Genomic DNA, 19643 nt, shown 5'->3' on the forward strand with positions numbered 1-19643 from the left:
CTGATTAAAAAACTTCGAGGACCTCGAGCCCTGTCAGTTGTCCAACTATAGGCCACGCCTTTATCACCAAGATCCTAGAACAGCTTGTAGTACAGTAGTTGTAGCGTAGCATACTTGCATTGGAATAAAATTCATGAAATCGTTCAGTCAGGATTTAGGCCTCATCACAGTACTGAGACAGCGCTGGTTAACGTGGTAAATTACCTAATACTAGTGTGTGTGTGTGTGTGTGTGTGTGTGTATATATATATATATATATATATATATATATATATATATATATATATATATATATATATATATATATATATATAGAGAGAGAGAGAGAGAGAGAGAGAGAGAGAGAGATATTACACACACACTAGGAAGCTATGGTGGACAGTAACATGTACATGTGATTACTTACTGTATTGAAGTACTTTGCAGCATGTTGAGCATTAATTATAAAAAGGAGGAGATCAGATAAATCCGCTAAAATATCTGAATGGGACACACTTTCAGATTGAAGCAAGCAATCAAGCTACCTGTCCATTTACAGCTGCATGCAATAACACACATTTATGATGAAATGTACTATTTTAAAAAAGTACTCATCTATAAATACAGGGATGAAACATATAGGTCCAAGAACCCTCTTATTTCTCCTCTGTATGTTGCAACTAATTTTGAATGTTTCATCTTAGCTTTTAAAAGCACATTTCCGTGTGAATGTGTCATTGCAGACTGCTGTAAATACACCAACTCAACATCCTGTCCCATGATGTTTATTGGTCTGGCTGTGGTCCTCCTCCTCTAGAGGTGGTCAAAAACCATTTCCTTGGTCTTGTTCACATTGAGGGGTAGATGGTTCAACAAAGTTATTTACTAGGGCCCTACTGCTCTTCCTGTTCATCTCTGATGCACCTGACCACTGCAGTCACTAGAGAATTTCTGAAGGCTGTCTTGTACTGGAAGTCTGTGGTGTACATGATGAAGAAGGATAGCAGTTCTCTGTGGTTGCTCAATAGTTGCTCAGACAGGCAGCTAGCTGTCGGAAAACCGGAGTACCTGGAGGAAACTCCTGAAGCACGGGGAGAACATGCAATCTCCTCGCACAACACCCAGGGTAGAGATGGGAATTGAGCCCCCAACCCCAGAGGTGCGAAGCAAACGTGCTAATCACAAAGTCAACCGAGCCTGACCCAACCCCCCATCTGCATGCAGCAGATGTTTGATCAGATTCCTAGTCACATTATTTTACAGGTTATAATCCATCAACTGTTGTTTATTTACAGAGAATGTAATCCATATAAATTAATTTTAATTGTATATTGCTTTGTTTTTATTAGTTTTATTTTCTAAAGTGGCTTTAATTTAACAGTAGAATCCATTGCAGCACGAATACATTTCAAATGGCAGTTTGTAAAACACACACACACACACAAATGTTTACTGTTTATTGTTCACACGCTCTTATTATGAAGAGTAATTTTGAAGTGTTTCTAATACAGAATAATTACAAAAAAAAATTAAGCAACATAAATAGTAACATTAATCATCAAGTTTAAAAATTTTCCCAAAACACTGTCACATCACAAATAAGCCAGCAACACAGTGAGGAGCAAAGCACTATGACACATCAGTTTAACTTGCATTACAGCAAACACGAACACATTTACTTCCTCCCCTAATAACTCTTACGTGTACATCAGCAGCATAACTATGAAGTGTGCACTAACAGTCCAAAGGGAGAAGTGTGTAGTGTGGAGTGTGTAGGGATGTTGAATAGGAACACACTCTGCAGTGAGAACATTGCACTGAAGACTCACTCACACACACTTTCTGTAAAGTTTGCTGCCTAGCTATCATGCTAATTAGCTAGCAAGCTAAGTCGTTAGCATTGAGCAGTAGTGCACCTCCAGCTATAAAGATGGAGGATTAAAATCCAATCATATGACTGTCAGGTCTGTTAAAAGTTCCTTTGTAAACAGCTTGAACTGGTGAACGGCTGATAAAGTAACAGAGCAAAGCTTAAAATGACCAGAGGGACTTAACCAAGGGGAAGTGTTGAAAGCTGAATTGGAATACTGCATTAAATTGGAATAAACACACTTGTGTGTATGACGTGCGTGTGTTGTGTAAAGCATGCACATTATTTAGGTGGAATGAGAGGAGAAAGCAGTGATGATCTCGTGGCAGGTGATGAAGGTGAAAAAATAAACACAGAGATCAGAGAAGACATCTCCCATCGTCCTGTAGGTTTCTGCCGAGCGACTAATCACTTCGGCTGGAATCCCTGAGAGGAGCAGCGCCGCAGACAGCACCGTCGTCTTCATCTTCCTGTCCACCTGGACATGGACACAAATTGGGCAGTAGAGTGGGACATTTAGACAGCAGGACAGTTTCCTCACATAGTGATATAACATTAACCCAGCACATTAACGCCATCACTGCAATGCCTGTACTAGTGTTTATTCTGCTCCACAGGTATTTATTTAACAGAAGCTTTTATAGTGTTCATGGTTTAAACAGTGTTTCTGTCAGTGCTGGGATTTAAGCTCACAACCTCCTGATCATCAGTTCACGACCTTCACTACTAACACCCCAGCTCTATAAAATCAATACACTCATCACTTTCAGTGTGTCTGTCAGGGTCTGTCTGCCTGTCAGCCCATCATTGTCTATCTGTCTGGCCGTCCATCATTGTCCGGCCGTCCATGATTGTCGGTCTGTCTCATTCTGTTTGTCTAACATTGTCTGTCTGTCCCTGTCTGTCTGTCTATCATTGTCTGTCTGTCTCACCTTTGGGAAGTATTTGTATAAGCCCATGTAGGCGAGTTCCAGGGTGAGAAAGGGTGCGAATATGGACTATGGAAAAAGAAAAAAGATAAAGCACAAATTAGACAATTGATGAGAATCAATTAAACAACTAATCAGATAATTAGACAACTGTCTAATAAAAGGTGTAAATGTGTTTCTGCGTCACTCTCACCAGGTAGTGACAGACAAATATGCGCACACACACGGCTAACACCACGCTGCCAAGTAACCGGAAAAGCCGAAACGAGTCGAACTCGTCCACATCTGTGCTGCTCTCCTGAGACGCCTTCTCATTGGTCAGTTGGCCCCGCAGCTTGATTGCATCATCAAAGCGAGACAGGTAGGTGTTTATGCCCCTGCGAGGGGAGCGAGAGCGCTCTTCACTTGACGTCTCCCCCCGTGGCCTGAGTCGAACCCCTCGCTCTGTATCCTCCCCCTCCTCCTCCCTCCTCTCATCTAACATGGATCCCTCGCTCCGGGCCTCTGAGACAAACGGAGACACCCTTTTAGTGGACACAGAGGAGGAGAAACATTCGTTCCTGTCCAAGTCCAGATGGAACCGTGGCTCTGTCACACGCTGGACTTCTGTAGAAAAAAACAAACAAACAAAAAAAAAAAACACACATAAGATAATGGATTGAAGACATACTCACCAATAAAGTAAAATTTTAAATGTTTTCTTATTTATACAGTCTGCATGACATAAGCAGTATAAGTCATTATTTATTTTTGTGCATTTACACCTATAACAAGCAAACAGAAAAGCCCAAATGGGTCACAGGTTTTTTAATGCCAAATTGCACTAGTTTTGGAACAAAGTTGCAGGTGGAAATATCAAGTTGGCGGGTGGGGGTTTTTTGGTCTAGTTAAAAAATAGTCTGTCTGCCAAGACCTAATTTTAAAAAGCAAGCAATCAGAATCACATCTAATTGGATTCTGCAAGCATAGGCTCACAACAAAGGGATCATGTAAAAGAACAGACAGCTGCTGCAGCCCAATTTGCCTACTTATACTATGCACTAAAAGTATGTGCTCTTTTTGCGAAGAAACAGTACATACTTTTGAGTGTGTAGCAAAGGACTACACAGGTACTCGGACATACAAACAGGTCATGTAACATAATAGAACGTTTTTGCCTAATTAAGCACACCGTCACCGTAAACAAACTCCTCATTGCATTTCAGCTTTCCTTCATTCATTATTCCTCATATAATTTATACTATATCATTTAATTTACTATTCCCATAACTTATTTTTCCACATTTCATTTACACCTCTCTAAAATCCGGCGAAGCAAATGATCAAGAAACTCCTCCTTCCTTGTGCAAGGAATTAGCTGAAAAAGTGTCCACGGAAAGATCCATCCATCTGTACTGCTTATCCTTCACGGGGTCGTGGGGAACATGGAGCCTATCCCAAGGGACTCGGGGCACGAGGCAGGGGACACCCTGTACGGGGTGCCAACCCATCACAGGGCACAATCGCACACCCATTCACACACTACGGACAATTTAGACATGCCAATCAGCCTACAACGCATGTCTTTGGATTGGGGGAGGAAACCAGAGTACCCAGAGGAAACCCCCGAAGCACAGGGAGAACATGCAAACATGCACACAGGGTGGAGGTGGGAATCAAACCGCCAACAGCGGAGGTGCGAGGCAAACGTGCTAACAACTTAGCCCCGTCAATGGATCCACACTTTGAAAAGCTACCAGAAATAGTAGACCATCCTGGTACCTTTAGGATATTCATTTCAACATACTACTATTCGGGACACACTCATTCTAATCTTGGATACTATTTAGGATGGATAGTAGGTGAATTAGGATGCAGCAAATGTGTCTACAATGTAAAGATTCTATATGTCACATCCCCAGATATACACAGTATATAACAGGCAGTGAAATGAAAACCTAGCCTACTCCTCCTTAGACTGTGCAGTTAAATAACTAAATAAAAAATAGAAATGAAGAAGAAATAGGAAATAATTGTACAGGAATTTGCAAAAAAAATAGGGATGTACAAAATTTGCAAGTATGTTACGTACAGAACCATTTCTGTTTTAAGATATATTGTAAAGATTAGGAGAGGGAAAGGAGGAGGATTATGGAGTGCATAATGTCCATACTAGACAATGATAAAAAAGGCATATTACAGATATATCAGATCAAAAATGTGTGTGCGCCACAGTTAATTTTCCCCCCAATCAAAATACTGATGAAAGAGATTTTGTCTCCCCTGCTGAAAAAACCCCCAACAGAAATCATCACAGAAATTGTAATGGTTACCATTACAAACCATCATGTCACCATTAAAACCATTATTGGTCCTTAATGGTATCCAGTAGAAATAACAGGCCACCAATAGAAGGCAACAAATTACCAGTAAAGACACACAGGGACCATTACAGTTTCCAATAAAACCATTAACAGTACTGTTCCTTAATGGTATCCAGTAGACATAAAATGCCATCAACAGAAGGGAACAAATGACCAGTAGAGACCCACAGGGACCATTACAGGTTCCATTAAAACCAATACAATCCTCATTATAACGATTAAACCAATTACAAATTCTATGAGGGTTTCCGAACTTTCTGGGCTAATGTCAGTCATACAACAGAGGCCTGGCTTTCTTCAACAATGCATCTGGGGTCGTGCTGTCTGGTGATTTCTTTCTTTGTTTTTTTCTCTCTCTCTCTCTCTCTCTCTCTCTCTCTCTCTCTCTCTCACACACACACACACACACTCTCACACACACACACACACACACACACACACACACTCACACTCACACACACTCACACACACACACTCACACACTCTCACACCCTGCCGTATCAGGTGTGTCTGAGCAGTGAGATCACCACCAGGACTGTAATGATTAATTCCCCAGTGTAACCCAATGCACAAACACTGCAGGCCTGATTTGCTCCTCACAATAACAGCGCCATAGCCGAGCTCCAGCGTAGATTAAACCCCTAACAGAAGTAGATACTAGAGTACAATATTTATTTCTCACCACTGTTTTCTCCGTCATTTTTATTAAAGCCCACTATTCTGTTCATCCTCTGCTCGGAGTTCATTAAGAGTTTCCTGCGGCGGATTTCTGCTCGTCTCTGCGCCGCGCTCACTCCTCTCTCCTCCGGCGTCGAGATCTCAGCCTCCATCACACTAATACACACTTCGCTTTCTTATTTATTCAAACCCTTATTTAACAAAAACCGCGTTCTCTACCACTATAACACAATCCACTAGCGTACTGTCCTCTTCCGCTTTCATACAAACAGCGGTTTGTTCAGGACGCGCAGTGATGATGTCATCACACTGACGTTGGATTTTCAATACAAAAAGCATGAGCAATGTTTTAAAGATCTTATGATATTTACAGAAAGTCCATCTTGTTTTTTTTTCCGTCATGATCTCAAGTATAATGTTATGTAATTTAATGTTATGGGTTTTATTTAGTTTTATTAAGGAAAATAATAAAGGAATGAGATATATTAAATCAGAGAGCCACGAGAGGGCGTTAGATACAGTTATTTTAACCAGGATAATTTATTAGTAATATTAACAGCAATATTCACTATAAGCAATTCTTCCCTCACGCAATGTAGTGTGTTAACAGTAAGCTCTGGTCGCTAGGCAACATTACGGGCAAAGATAGCACACAATAATGTCAAGTGTAACGGGTTTATTTTAAACCTGCGCATTAATACAGAACTCAGTTATTGTGATGCGGTCAGAGGAACGCATGTGTCGAGGCTATAATTATGCATCGAGATTGGCAATTCAGATTTTGGTGGGGTTTTTTTGTTGTTGTTGTTTTTTAATAAATCTGTTTAGATTTAAATAATTAGATTACATCATAGGAATAAAATCCGATGGAAATAGCCGTACAGTTTTGTCTCTGAAGTGAAAGCCTGTGTCTCTTCTTTTTCACATTACTGCAGCTCTGAAGCAAATGACTGTATATATTAAATAAACATGAAGGTCCCCTTTCGGGATTATATGGGTACCAGAAATACCATTCATGTACACAACAGTTCTAAAATAATTAAAAATCTATATGAACAAAGTCATAAGTGTATTTGAGGGAGTAGAATTTTCAGTTATTCTAACAATATTACTGTCAGAAAGTTTGAAATGTGCTTGGCAGAGTCTATATAGCTGTGGTGTAATGATGTGTTGTCTGATATAATCTAAATGTTTTTTTAAAGAGAGAAATCAGATTAAAAATAGAAAAATATGCAGCACTTGATTCTGTAGTATAATAGTTAATGAATACAGATATATATATATATATATATATATATATATATATATATATATATATATATATATATATATATATATATATATATATATATATATAAACTAGGTGTTTACTGGCGTGTTTGCAAGAGCGTCAAACAGGGCATCAAACTCCTGTGTCTCCTGGTGTTACCATTTTAACATGACCTGTGTTTTTGCCCACTCAGACATTAACTGGTTGATAGCCAAGTTATAGCACTATAAGCATGCAAAATTCAGCTTATGTTGATTTATGAAAATGGATGAGTGCCATTGCTGTTTCATTTTTTGATTGTAATGAGCTCTCATGGGTTTTTCAGCTGATGCCACTATCGGTGCCAACTTCCATTCAGCTAACAATGCTAACTATTTATTTTCAGCTGATCATTAGGCAGCTGAAAAATCTAATGAAAGCTCTTACTGATTTGCTACTGTGAGAATGGCCACTGACTGTCACTACCGGTTAGCATTGTTAGCTGCAAGAAAGTTAGGTAGCACTACATACACAGTATTTCTGTGAAGGTGGCTCATCCAAATCATTACCTCAGTTGAATTTCTAAGTGATAAAAAATGCATCTACTTGATTCATTATGAAAAAAATAAACATTCACACTGTTCAATACTTAACACAGATTGCAATTACATATCTGTCTAGGAGCTAGATTGCTAATTCTGCATCCAATTTCATCCCTTTCACCAGTAATAAGCTTCCCCATCTTGAAAGCACTTCCAAAGTTTATTCTAGTTTTTGCATATCTCTTGTCATTAGATTTTTTGGAAGCATGGTGAGATTTTTGTTTTTAAACAGATTGAAATAGGGTGGGGCTCATATTGTTATATATAATAACAATATGTTTCTACCATTGCCACTAATAATAATAAAGACAAAATATTAACAAACTTATAATTAATAGTTCAAAGGTGCATGATAAAGGTTCCTTTACAGTACTACGCAGCAGTCTCTTAACCACATCCTCATATGCTTATTTAAGTATTAGTTACCAGAGAGTATTAGTTATTTATTTAATGACACTTTTTAATGCTTTCATGTTTTATTGTATGTTTTGGGGAAATGCATCTAACTTAAATGAAATCTAAGTTCAAGTCCAACTCTCTAACATGTAAGGCATTCATAGCTTTGATTTCATGATAGCTAGCACTTTTCATCCATATAATACAAACATAAAGTTTACAACATCAACAAAATTGAACATGACTTCAACATGATTACCTTCTCGATTCTCTTTTGTTTGGTAAAATAAAAGTAAATAATATTTAGTAATATTATCATTTCCCAGGTTTTCACAGAACTTAAAGTGTTTGATGCATCCTACTCCTTCCCAAAAAGCAATGTCCAGGAAATGCTCAAGACAGTGAGACTGAGATACGTTCGAGATACCTGTCTCCACATCTACAGCTGAACGCTCATATTCAAAGTTAAAACTTGTGAAATCCAGACTTGGAAAGCTATGTAGCCTAATGAAGAAAAGCTCTGACCTACTACTGCTCTCAATAGAGCGACACCTTCCAATTAACCCTGAGGAAGACATTCAAACACAACAGACAGACGAATACTGCTATAAATACAGGTGATTTATTTTAATAAATAATTACGTGTTTCAATACTGTAAAAAAAAAACAAACATTCGGTTATGAACCTAAAGTAATAATTATTTTTATTCTATTTAATTTTTTTTAAAGTGCCCTTATTGGTCCTTCCGCCCCGACCCCAGCAGAGGTCTGTGCACGCCACTGGATTAGGGTGTAAAACATATTTTCCATGTCCTATGTAGTGCACTTATACGAAGATTGGAGCGGAATGCTCAACTACATTTAGAACACAGCCCATCTCGACGTGCCGGTCCAATCAGGATAGGTCTCTACTGCGCCTCGGTGACGTCACACAAACACACGAAAAATGGCGGCGGCTCTGAGCAGTGAGTTTAGCGACTTGGTGCAGATTAAAAAGCAGCTGATTTCTATGATATCGCAATGTAAGGAGCGCGGGCTGGTGCATAGTGTAAAGTGGTGAGTTATTTTATATCAGGTTTTACATAACAAACTGCACCGTGAGTGTGTTATTAACTGGTACGCTCGGGCTGTTAGCCGCGGGGCTAATGTCTGTGTTCATGAGTTTCATGAGAGGCATTAATGACGTTATTTATGATTATTCACACAGGTTCACATTAATTAATGTTCACTAACTAACAAACAATGTCACTAGTACAGAAACTCCGTGAGATCAGTGTCTGACCCACTACCCGTTCCGTCTGTCCCCGAGTCACCGTTCCGTCTGTCCCCGAGTCACCGTTCCGTCTGTCCCCGAGTCACCGTTCCGTCTGTCCCCGAGTCACCGTTCCGTCTGTCCCCGAGTCACCGTTCCCTCTGTCCCCGAGTCACCGTTCCCTCTGTCCCCGAGTCACCGTTCCCTCTGTCCCCGAGTCACCGTTCCCTCTGTTCCCTCTGTCCCCGAGTCACCGAGTCACCGTTCCCTCTGTTCCCTCTGTCCCCGAGTCACCGAGTCACCGTTCCCTCTGTTCCCTCTGTCCCCGAGTCACCGAGTCACCGTTCCCTCTGTCCCCGAGTCACCGAGTCACCGTTCCCTCTGTCCCCGAGTCACAACCGCGACATCTTGCTGAACTCCAGACTAAACCGGCTAAACATTAATATATTAACCCGGCTAAACACTAACATTAATATATTAAACCGGCTAAACACTAACCAAGTACACCCCTTCATGGAAACAGTATTCCCTAATGTCAGTGGTCTCTTTCAGAAGGATAATGCTCCCTGCCACGCTGCAAAAACTGTTCAGGAATGATTTGAGGAACATGACAAAGAGTTCAAGGTCTTGACTTGGCCTCCAAATTGTGGCCCCTAGATCTCAATCCGATTAAGCATCTGTGGGATGTGCTGGACAAACAAGTCTGATTCATGGGGGCCCCAACTCACAACTTTATTTTTTACACAACTTTAAAAGATTTTAAAGGATCTGCTGCTAAGCTCTTAATGCCAGATTCCACAGCACACCTTCAGAGGTCTTGTTTGTTTGGGGCGACTGTAGCATCGGTGGTAGAGCAGATTGTCTGCTAATTGCAGGGTTGTCGGTTTGCTCCCCGGCCCACTTGCCTCCATATGTTGAAGCGTCGTTGGGTAAGACACTGAACCCCAAGTTGCTCCCAATGGCAGGCTAGCACCTTGCGCGCGCGCGCGCGTGTGTGTGAGAGAGAGAGAGAGAGAGAGACAGTGTTTTTTTAGTTACTCAAAAAAGTAATCCACTACAGATTACTAATTACTTTACTTTCAAGTTACTTTCAAAACCTATCAAACCTACACAAAAGTCGTATTTATCATAAAAGTTGCCTTGAGTGTTGTCACTGTTTGTAGGACTACCAGACCGATAAAATCTAAAACTTTTCTAACTAGGCTAGTTTGGTGTCACTAGCCAGGGGGAGGCACAGCTAAGCTATGGGTTTAGCTGCTACAGTGCCATGCAAAGTACATTATCTTTCCTTCTGCTCTGCTCATATCATGTTCACGTAAAGTGGAACTCATATCCATTTTCCCCTCACACTGACTGTGAGCTAGCTTTTGACAGAATTGGGAGACTGTTAGCCAATAAGACACGAGTGTTTTTTCCTGTAAACCCTGTCTGATCGGTCTCGCCTCCGTTCACTGAAGATATAAAATTACAACACTGCCGTCTTCTTTTACTGATGTTCAGTTACGTAGTGACAAACCGCTCCAAGTGGAGAATTATTCAGGGCTTAAGAAAAAATATTCAGGCCAGTTACGCCTCTGGCAGCCGCGCAAAACCTGATTTATTTAAAAAATGCATTTTACTTATTATTGTGTTCTTAACAATAAATTTGTAACATAATTTTATTGACATCAGTAACTGTAGAACCGCTACGGTTAAAGTGCAGACTATTTACCATTTGCCTTCAGAGAGTCCATGACTCGACGGGTCAGACCTGTTTTGGTGGCACAATATTAAGCAGGTGGTTTAAATGTTACGGATGATCAGTGTATATCACACTGATTGTGTAGATGTTTTTAATTCTCTACATTTCTTGCATTGCCTTTATAATTATGAGTAATTATTCAGCAATTCACCATCCTTATTCTGCCTTCTGAATGTGATAATGTGGTTAAAATGTATTATATGTCTTACTGTGTGTTTGTGTGTGTGTGTGTGTGTGTGTGCGCGCATCCAGGGCATCTGAGTTGGCATTTTCTCTCGATCCTCTCCCACTGAGTGAGGTTCCCTCTCCACCACACGTCACTGAGGTCAGTGTGTTTAATTCATCAGACCAAAGACAACGCTTCTGGTTATTTATTTAGTATCTGAATGGTGTTGATCAGCGAGAAATTAAATGTATCTGATTGTCTTTGTGTTTAGGATGAAGCCCACGACCTGGACGCTTTGTGTTTGGCGAAGTCGTATTTCGATCTAAAAGAATATGATCGTGCAGCATATTTCCTGCGTGACTGCCACAGTCAGAAAGCGTATTTTATCTACATGTACTCGCGCTATCTGGTGAGGCATGCTCAATGTCACTGTTCACTTGCACTCAGTGTTTATTCATGCCAGGTGGTGTTACGTGTGCTCTGGTGTTCTCAGCATTAGTTTATTATTTTTTTTGTATGTTTCAGTCAGGGGAGAAGAAGAAGGACGATGAGACCGTGGACAGTCTGGGTGAGACACACACAGTTTTTCAGCTGATTTCGAGTATATTATTATTATATTCTTTATAATAACTAAATATTTAATGAATTGAATGATCACTAAGAGGTTTTATTCAGTGGCATGTTTCAAAGTAATTAATGAAGTTTAGGGGCTGCATTGAATCTCTTTTGGTCTCTCTGTGTGTGTGTGTGTGTGTGTGTGTGTGTGTGTGTGTGCGTGCGCGTGCACGTGCACACGTGTGTAGGTCCTCTGGAGAAGGGCCAGGTGCGTAATGAGGCTCTGAGGGAACTGAGAGTGGAGCTCAGCAAGAAACACAATGCTGGAGAACTGGATGGATTCACACTCTACCTGTAAATACACACACTTCTCACACACCACATGCTTTAGGGTACGTTTACATGACAGCAATGTACTAAAAACTGAAAAGTTTTTCCTTTGTGATGCCCCTTAAAGTGGGAATGTTTTCATTCTCCATAATGTCCATTCTACTGCTAAAGACGTACCTCAGCTCCACCTACTGGTGTAGCGTAGTTTAGTGTTTGTCCCTGTAGTGTTGCTGCAGTACAGCGCTGTGGTGATTTTGGTACAGATCAGGTCTCAATGGTTTCCAGTTCATTTTCAGATTTGAACTTAACTGAATTAATCAGGGATTATTTCCCTGTTGATATAAGCATATACAGTACAAAGATCGGTCAAGTGAAGAAATGATCAGAAGACTCCAGGAAGGCAAACACTGCAGGTGACTTTTACGTAAGGCGATGAGGCAGAGACTGATGTGGATGATGCTGATAATCAAAGTGATAATAAACATTTCCCCTTTTCACTTATTATTCTTTAAAATTTGTCAGTATTGTTGTTCTCCATAAGTAGATTAGATTATAACTATGGAGGTAGGCAGGGAGGCTTTCAGTCAAACTGGAATAAACTTTTTTTTTTTTTTTAAACTTTTCTTTCCTTTTCACTAAGCATAATTAAAATACAAAGACTGGTTGAAATATTTTCAAAAAAGAAATGTTTAGCAATTTTCAGTACTATATGCGGTTAAAAGCCTGGCTGTCACCTGTTAATTTTGTGTGTGTGAATGTGTGATTTGTACAGGTATGGTGTTGTGTTGAGGAAACTGGATCTGATGAAGGAAGCAGTGGATGTGTTTGTGGAGGCAACGCATTCTCTCCCTCTGCACTGGGGCGCCTGGCTCGAGCTCTGCAACCTCATCACCAACATTGACATGGTACACATTTAACACAGCTGTGCTGTCTCCCCGCACCGCCCGCTGTGCTGTCTCCCCGCACCGCCCGCTGTGCTGTCTCCCCGCACCGCCCGCTGTGCTGTCTCCCCGCACCGCCCGCTGTGCTGTCTCCCCGCACCGCCCGCTGTGCTGTCTCCCCGCACCGCCCGCTGTGCTGTCTCTCAACAGTACACATGCATATTCTCAACACCACCACTACACAGTCTCTTAATACCTTACGTTATCAGTCTTGTCTAACATTGACATAACATCAAACACTTAACATCTAGCAGAAAATAAACACAAAACTGAATTCACATCTGGCCTTAACACCATACACTCAGCATATACATGTAACACTGTCTGCACTTAATGCCATATACACTTAACACCTGCATACACTCACTCAGTTCTTCAACCCTCATCACCAGCATGAAGATGGTGTAGACTCAATTCAGTCCTCATTTAAGAAGGCTTGAGACTTCAGTTACAGACACACAGACCAAGACTTAAAAGACTTTCTGTCTCTATGTCTGTGTCTGTAACTGAAGTCTCTGTTTTTCTCTCTATGTGTCTGAAGCTGAAGTCTCTATCCCTGCCGGACTGTTGGGTGAGGGACTTCTTCATGGCCCACATGTATACGGAGCTGCAGATGATTACGGAGGCACTGCAAAAATACCAGAGTCTGAAGGAGGCTGGATTCTCCAAGAGCACCTACATCATCTCCCAGATCGCTGTCGCCTACCACAACATTCGAGGTCTGGACCATCATCATCATCATCATTATCTAACACAGACTTATCTGGACTGCAACTTGAATGTGTGGTTTGGGACAATGCACACAGACACAGTCCACAGAGAAGTCTGTGCTAATGTAGATTATTAATGGGCTAATATGCAACAGATGTCCTCAACACATACTAGTTTACATAAGTAAACCATTTTGCAGTGTATTATGGATAATACACACACTCCCTCACACCCTGAGTCTCTGTGTGTTCTAATAAGAAAACTAGGTAGTGATTTTGTGTGTGTGTGTGTGTGTGTGTGTGTGTGTGTGTGTGTGTGTGTGTGTGTGCGCACAGATATCGACCAGGCATTGGACCTGTTTAAAGAGCTCCGTGAACAGGATCCATTCCGCATTGAGAACATGGACACGTTCTCTAACCTGCTGTATGTCCGGGTGAGAAAACTCCCACTCGCATCACACCTACAGAGTTCAATACAAAGAGCACAGGGGAACAGAGGACATGTGTTAAAACACGCTGTTGAATGAATTTATTAATGAATGACATTGAAGCCGGTGGAAAGACTTTACAGGGTGTGTGTGTGTGTGTGTGTGTGTGTGTGTGTGTGTGTGTTAGAGTATGAAGCCGGAGCTGAGCTATCTCGCCCACAGCCTGGTGGAAATCGACAAATACAGAGTGGAGACCTGCTGTGTCATTGGTCAGTAATCACACACGCGCGCACACACACACACACAAACACTGAAGTAATATCTCACTACAGTTTCAGATGATGTTTTTTTCCTTAAAATTTCTAAATAATTAGTGCGTGTGTGTATATATGTATATATTACACACACACACTCAAAAATGGTTTCTAATAAACGTTTTAACACTGATATTCAACACCCAGACAGGAGCAGCAGTGTGTGTTATTATGGCAGTGTTAATTCTGAGTGTTAATTGTGTAGGTAATTACTACAGTATGCGGTGTCAACATGAGAAAGCGGCTTTGTATTTCCAGCGAGCGCTGAAACTGAGCCCTCGCTGTCTCGGGGCCTGGACGCTGATGGGCCACGAGTACATGGAGATGAAGAATACGTCCGCTGCCATCCAGGCCTACAGGTGCAATTAACACATCGTAATTAACACTCTCATATTCTGCTGGTACATCAAACACCATCCAGGCCTACAGGTGCAATTGTCTACAGTGGTAATTACTACACCCCATTAAACTCCACCTAGGTCAAAACACACACTGTATAGCGTATTATATTCTGTGTTGTAGCTACGTTCATTCCACCACTACACAGGTCAGTTCACAGGCGCATAATTGCTGATTGTGACCCTGCACAAAGTATTGACACCCCTCTACCTCATCCATCAGTTCTTGGTGTATGTATGCAAACTGATCTGTGTGATCGTGGCGCTGATTAAAATGGTGATTGTGTGTATTCTGCATTGGTGTATAATAGTATGTTGTTCTATATCATATGTATTATAATGTTCCATATGTTTGTGTGTATAAGACATGCAATCGAGGTAAATAAGCGGGATTACCGGGCGTGGTACGGACTTGGTCAGACTTACGAAATCCTCAAGATGCCCTTCTACTCGCTGTACTACTACAGGAAAGCTCACCAGCTCAGGTGTGTAGTGTGCGTGCATGTGTTGTACAGTGATGATCAGTTCGGACTTGCAGTGCAGATGTGGGCGTAGTCACTCGTTCATAATAAAAAAGCAACCAAGTTGCATGTCATTAAAGTTGGTCAAATGATCACTGTTGGTCAAGTGATCAGAAAGAAACACTCGTATCAGATGGAGAAACGTGTTTGCGGCCAAACGTGCTTCAGCTTAAGCTAAATCTGTTTCTAATCATGCAACATTTCCTATGTTGTTCTCGATGGGAACGTTCTCAGACATGACTGAAGGTTTCATTGCGAGGAAGGTAGGTAGTGTTCTACAAAGTAGCAGCTGTTTGGCTTGAGTGACTACTAGTGACAATTTTTCGGTCACCCCTATGTCCCTGTTCTCTTGGTAACCCACAATAAGTGGAAATAAATTCAGCACCAATATTTAGATACAGTGTAACTCACTCAGTGTGGGTCATGCATCACAAAAGAGTGTAAAGGAAAAAAAAATTTTTTGTCTGTCTTTTTGCTTTGGCACTATTGTTACTGTGTGTGTGTGTGTGTGTGTGTTTCAGGCCCAATGACTCCCGTATGCTTGTAGCTCTCGGTGAATGTTACGAAAAACTCTCACAGCAGGTTGAAGCTAAAAAGGTCAGGAGCTCTGAACGTCACGCTAAATTATGTTCATGCCAAAGTGGGTGGTACGAATAACGTCTGTGTGTTGCAGTGTTACTGGCGAGCGTATTCAGTGGGAGATGTGGAGAGGATGGCACTGCTCAAACTTGCCAAGTATTGTTGTTATTATTATTATTATTGTTATTATTATTATTACTACTACTACATGTTACAAATCACTTTGCATAGTATGTTAGTGATAAACACAGTGTTTGAATTTGGGGTGTGTGTGTGTCCGTGTGTCAACGTCCAGGCTTCATGAGCAGCTGAATGAGTCGGATGATGCGGCTCAGTGTTACATTATCTATGTCCAGGACATTTTCTCCTGTGGGGTGAGTGTTTAATACTTTGAAAGTTTGTCATGACTGTGAGCGTTTAATGCCGTCCACATGACGGCATTTGTTGTGAGCATGTGTGTTAAATGCTGTGAGGGTGAGCGTTTAATGCCATGAATCATTTAGTATTGTGAGCGTGTTTAATGCTACGAGTGTTAATTGCCATGAGGATGAATGTTTAATGCTGCGAGAGATAGTTCACCAAAAAAATAAAACTTCGGTCATCAATTACTCGTCCTCATGTCAGTCCAAACCCATAGATCTCTGACGCGCATTCACGAGAGTACCACAACGGTGGACGTTCTCCCGATACAACCGGACCCGGAAGCACTACACTGTTTACAGTAGAGGGAGAGGGGCGCTGTTCAGAAGCGTTGTTCGTTACACTGCAAGTTGATTTTGCTTTAGGTCTTGGTTTATTTTTCAAAATATAATGAAAGAAGCTTGCAAACAGCGTCCCTCTTCTTCTGCTGTAAACAGTGCAGCGCTTCCAAGTCCGGTTGTATCGTGTGAACGTTCGGTCTCACGTCAATAGAATGCGTGTGCGTCATGATTCTCTCGTTTCGCGTTCTTATCTCTTCGTAAATTGGGATTAAACCACTGGAGTAACATGGATAACTTTTACAATGCCTTTATGAACTTTTTTTGAGCTTGAAAGTTTTGGTTACATGTACTATCAGTTGAGGGACAGAAATCTCCCAGGTTTCATTAAAAATATCTTCACTTGTGTTCCGAAGATGAACGATTGTATTATGGGTTTGGAACGACACAAGGGCGAGTAATTGATGACCGAAGTTTTATTTTTGGGTGAACTATCCTTTTAATGGCATGAGTGTGAGCATTTAAAGAAGTTTATTTTCAAGAGTTTGCGTGTTTTCCATGAAGGTGGGAGTTGAATGCCGTGACTCTTGAATGTTGTAAGCGTGTTTAATGCTGTGCATGTTGATTGTTGTGTGGGTGAGTCTTATGTTGTGAGGTTTATATTGTTGTGAGAGTGAAGGTTAATGCCATCATGTTGAGTATTTAATGCTGTAAGTGTTTAAGGTGTCTGTTAGTGTCCGTGTTTAGGTTAGATGTTATTTTAATAGATAACGAAGGTTTGGAAAATGTAATGGTGCCTAAATATAAAGTCAGTATTTAAGAGTATTATTACTCAATACAACTGAACATGTTTAAACAAATATTTAATGAACACTTAAAAAAAAAAAAAAAAAAAAAAAAAAAAAAATTTATTTAAACAATCTGATTACTTTATAAAAACTGTTTCTGATCAACACCATGAGAATGAACACAGAATCACTAACCATGCTGGGGCATTAAAAATATACAAACTGAGCCATAGGAAGTAAAGATGGTAAACTAGACATGTTAAAGTTGTGTGTGTGTGTGTGTGTGTGTGTGTGTGCGCGCGCGCGCGTGCAGGAGAAGTTGGAGCATGTGGAGGTGAGCACAGCGTTGCGTTATCTTGGTCAGTATTACTTCAAGAACAAACTGTACGATGAGGCGTCATTTTGTGCACAACGCTGCTGTGACTACAATGAAGTGAGTATCTCTCTCTCTCTCTCTCACACACACACACACACACACACACACACACACACACACACACACACATCATAATGTGATATAGTGTCTGTGGCAGAACAAACGCACTATTGCTGTATATACACTGACTGTCCATTTTAATAGAAGCACCTGTACATCTGTTCATTTATACAGTTAGCCAATCATGTGACAGCAGCACAGTGCATAAAATCGTGCAGATACAGGTCAAGAGCTTCAGTTAATGTTCAAATAAAACATCTCGTTTGGAAATGTGATTGCTATGACTTTAACCGTGGCATATTTGTTGGTGCCAGATGGACTGGTTTGAGTATTTCCGAAACTGCTGATCTCCTGGGATTTTCAAACACAACAGTCTGTTGCGTTTACACAGAGTGGTGTAAAAAAAATAAAACAAAAACCATTGAAACACACAAGTGAGTGAAAGTTCTGTGAGTGGGAAACATCTTGTCAATGAGAGAGATCGGAAGAAAATGGCCAGATTGGTTTGAGCTGGCAGGAAGAATCTAGTAACTCAAATAATCACACTTTACATCCATGGTGAGCAGAAAGGCATCTCAGCATACACAAAACATCAAACCTTGAGGTGGATGGGCTACAACAGCAGAAGACCACAACAGGTTCCACTCCTGTCAGCCAAGAACAGGAATCTGGAGATATATTGGGCATAGACAGGCTCACCTAATCTAGACAGTTGAAGATCAGAAAACAATTCTCCTGCTCTTTTTCCAGTCTTTAACGGTCCAGTTTCTGCGAGACGTGTATCTGCATGATTTTATGCATTGTGCTGCTGCCGTCACATGATTAGCTGATTGGATAACTGCATAAATGAGCAGGTGTACAGCCATTCATTTTAATGTGGACGATGAGTATATTTTCATGTGCTGTATTTAACATCTTATGAACATTAACATGTAAAAACTGTGCCCAAATATCACGTGTGGATAGTTACGGAGGTGTTACACCCACACATCATTAATTATTAAATATCTGCTCCACAGCACTCCATAAAGTTTGTAAATTCAGATCTTGTGTTTGTGTAGGCACGTGAAGAGGGAAAAGCTCTGCTGCGTCAGATCTCAGCTGTCCGGGAACAGGGAGAATCATCGTCCGAGCAGAGTGTGTTTAACCCACTGAACACGGCCACACACACACTGCAGAGTGTGTACAACACCACCACACCAATTCGGAGAGTGTCTCCTCTCGACCTGTCCTCCATCACACCCTGACACACACACACACACACGCACCCATCCACATAGTTCATACTTAATCATGTTCTTATGCTGTACAGATTGATATTTTCAGTTTGCTCAGAAATAACCTGTATGTGTAATTTGATTAAATAAAGTTTTTCATTTTTGAAACGTGCAACAGGAGCGTGACTGAGAGCAGTTCAGGGGCTGTGTCTCGGTTTCAGCAGCGTGACTTTGCAAACAATAAAGAGAGAACATCCTGTAGGTGACTCTTGAGGGTAATATACAGGAAAAATTCTGAATGGTTGAAGGATACTTAAAAATTTTCACTAATCAGCACCATCTCCTGATGTTAATCAGAACAGATGTCTATCAGGTATAATTCAGGTCACATGACTAAGTATTCAATGATGTCCGATTCTCTAATAGGACTTTTGTGCATCTCTCTTAAATAAAACTGCACAAACAGTGATGGATCAGCAAACGCAGATTCTCTCTTGGGGTTG

At 40.9% G+C, this 19643-nt stretch overlaps 2 protein-coding genes across 2 annotated transcripts; one reads left to right on the plus strand and one right to left on the minus strand.

Moving 5' to 3' along the window:
• Positions 1-1422: 1422 nt before the first annotated feature.
• camlg (calcium modulating ligand) lies at positions 1423-6116 on the minus strand. The gene is made up of 4 exons (XM_017493631.3): positions 5824-6116; positions 2972-3384; positions 2782-2847; positions 1423-2327 (listed from the first exon to the last, which is right to left on the minus strand). Exons 1-4 carry the CDS (start codon positions 5969-5971, stop codon positions 2136-2138), a joined length of 819 nt encoding a protein of 272 aa, XP_017349120.1. The 5' UTR covers positions 5972-6116; the 3' UTR covers positions 1423-2135.
• Positions 6117-8952: 2836 nt separating this feature from the next.
• cdc23 (CDC23 (cell division cycle 23, yeast, homolog)) lies at positions 8953-19315 on the plus strand. Its single transcript, XM_017493586.2, has 16 exons — positions 8953-9122; positions 11312-11384; positions 11497-11634; positions 11751-11793; positions 12029-12134; positions 12883-13015; positions 13593-13770; positions 14098-14195; positions 14377-14458; positions 14709-14862; positions 15267-15386; positions 15944-16019; positions 16096-16157; positions 16297-16375; positions 17801-17920; positions 18985-19315. Exons 1-16 carry the CDS (start codon positions 9013-9015, stop codon positions 19168-19170), a joined length of 1758 nt encoding a protein of 585 aa, XP_017349075.1. The 5' UTR covers positions 8953-9012; the 3' UTR covers positions 19171-19315.
• Positions 19316-19643: the final 328 nt, after the last annotated feature.

This window comes from Ictalurus punctatus, chromosome 18, assembly GCF_001660625.3.
Source record: "Ictalurus punctatus breed USDA103 chromosome 18, Coco_2.0, whole genome shotgun sequence".
Classification (NCBI taxonomy): Eukaryota; Metazoa; Chordata; class Actinopteri; order Siluriformes; family Ictaluridae; genus Ictalurus; species Ictalurus punctatus.

Coding starts and splice junctions, on each gene's coding strand:
- camlg (XM_017493631.3), bottom strand. CDS start 5,971: ATGGAGGCTGAGATCTCGACGCCGGAGGAGAGAGGAGTGAGCGCGGCG. Junction 3,385..5,823: donor AAATGACGGAGAAAACAGTG/GTGAGAAATAAA, acceptor TTTTTTCTACAG/AAGTCCAGCGTGTGACAGAG. Junction 2,328..2,781: donor TATACAAATACTTCCCAAAG/GTGAGACAGACA, acceptor GTCCATGTCCAG/GTGGACAGGAAGATGAAGAC.
- cdc23 (XM_017493586.2), top strand. CDS start 9,013: ATGGCGGCGGCTCTGAGCAGTGAGTTTAGCGACTTGGTGCAGATTAAA. Junction 9,123..11,311: donor CTGGTGCATAGTGTAAAGTG/GTGAGTTATTTT, acceptor GCGCGCATCCAG/GGCATCTGAGTTGGCATTTT. Junction 16,158..16,296: donor GCACTGCTCAAACTTGCCAA/GTATTGTTGTTA, acceptor GTCAACGTCCAG/GCTTCATGAGCAGCTGAATG.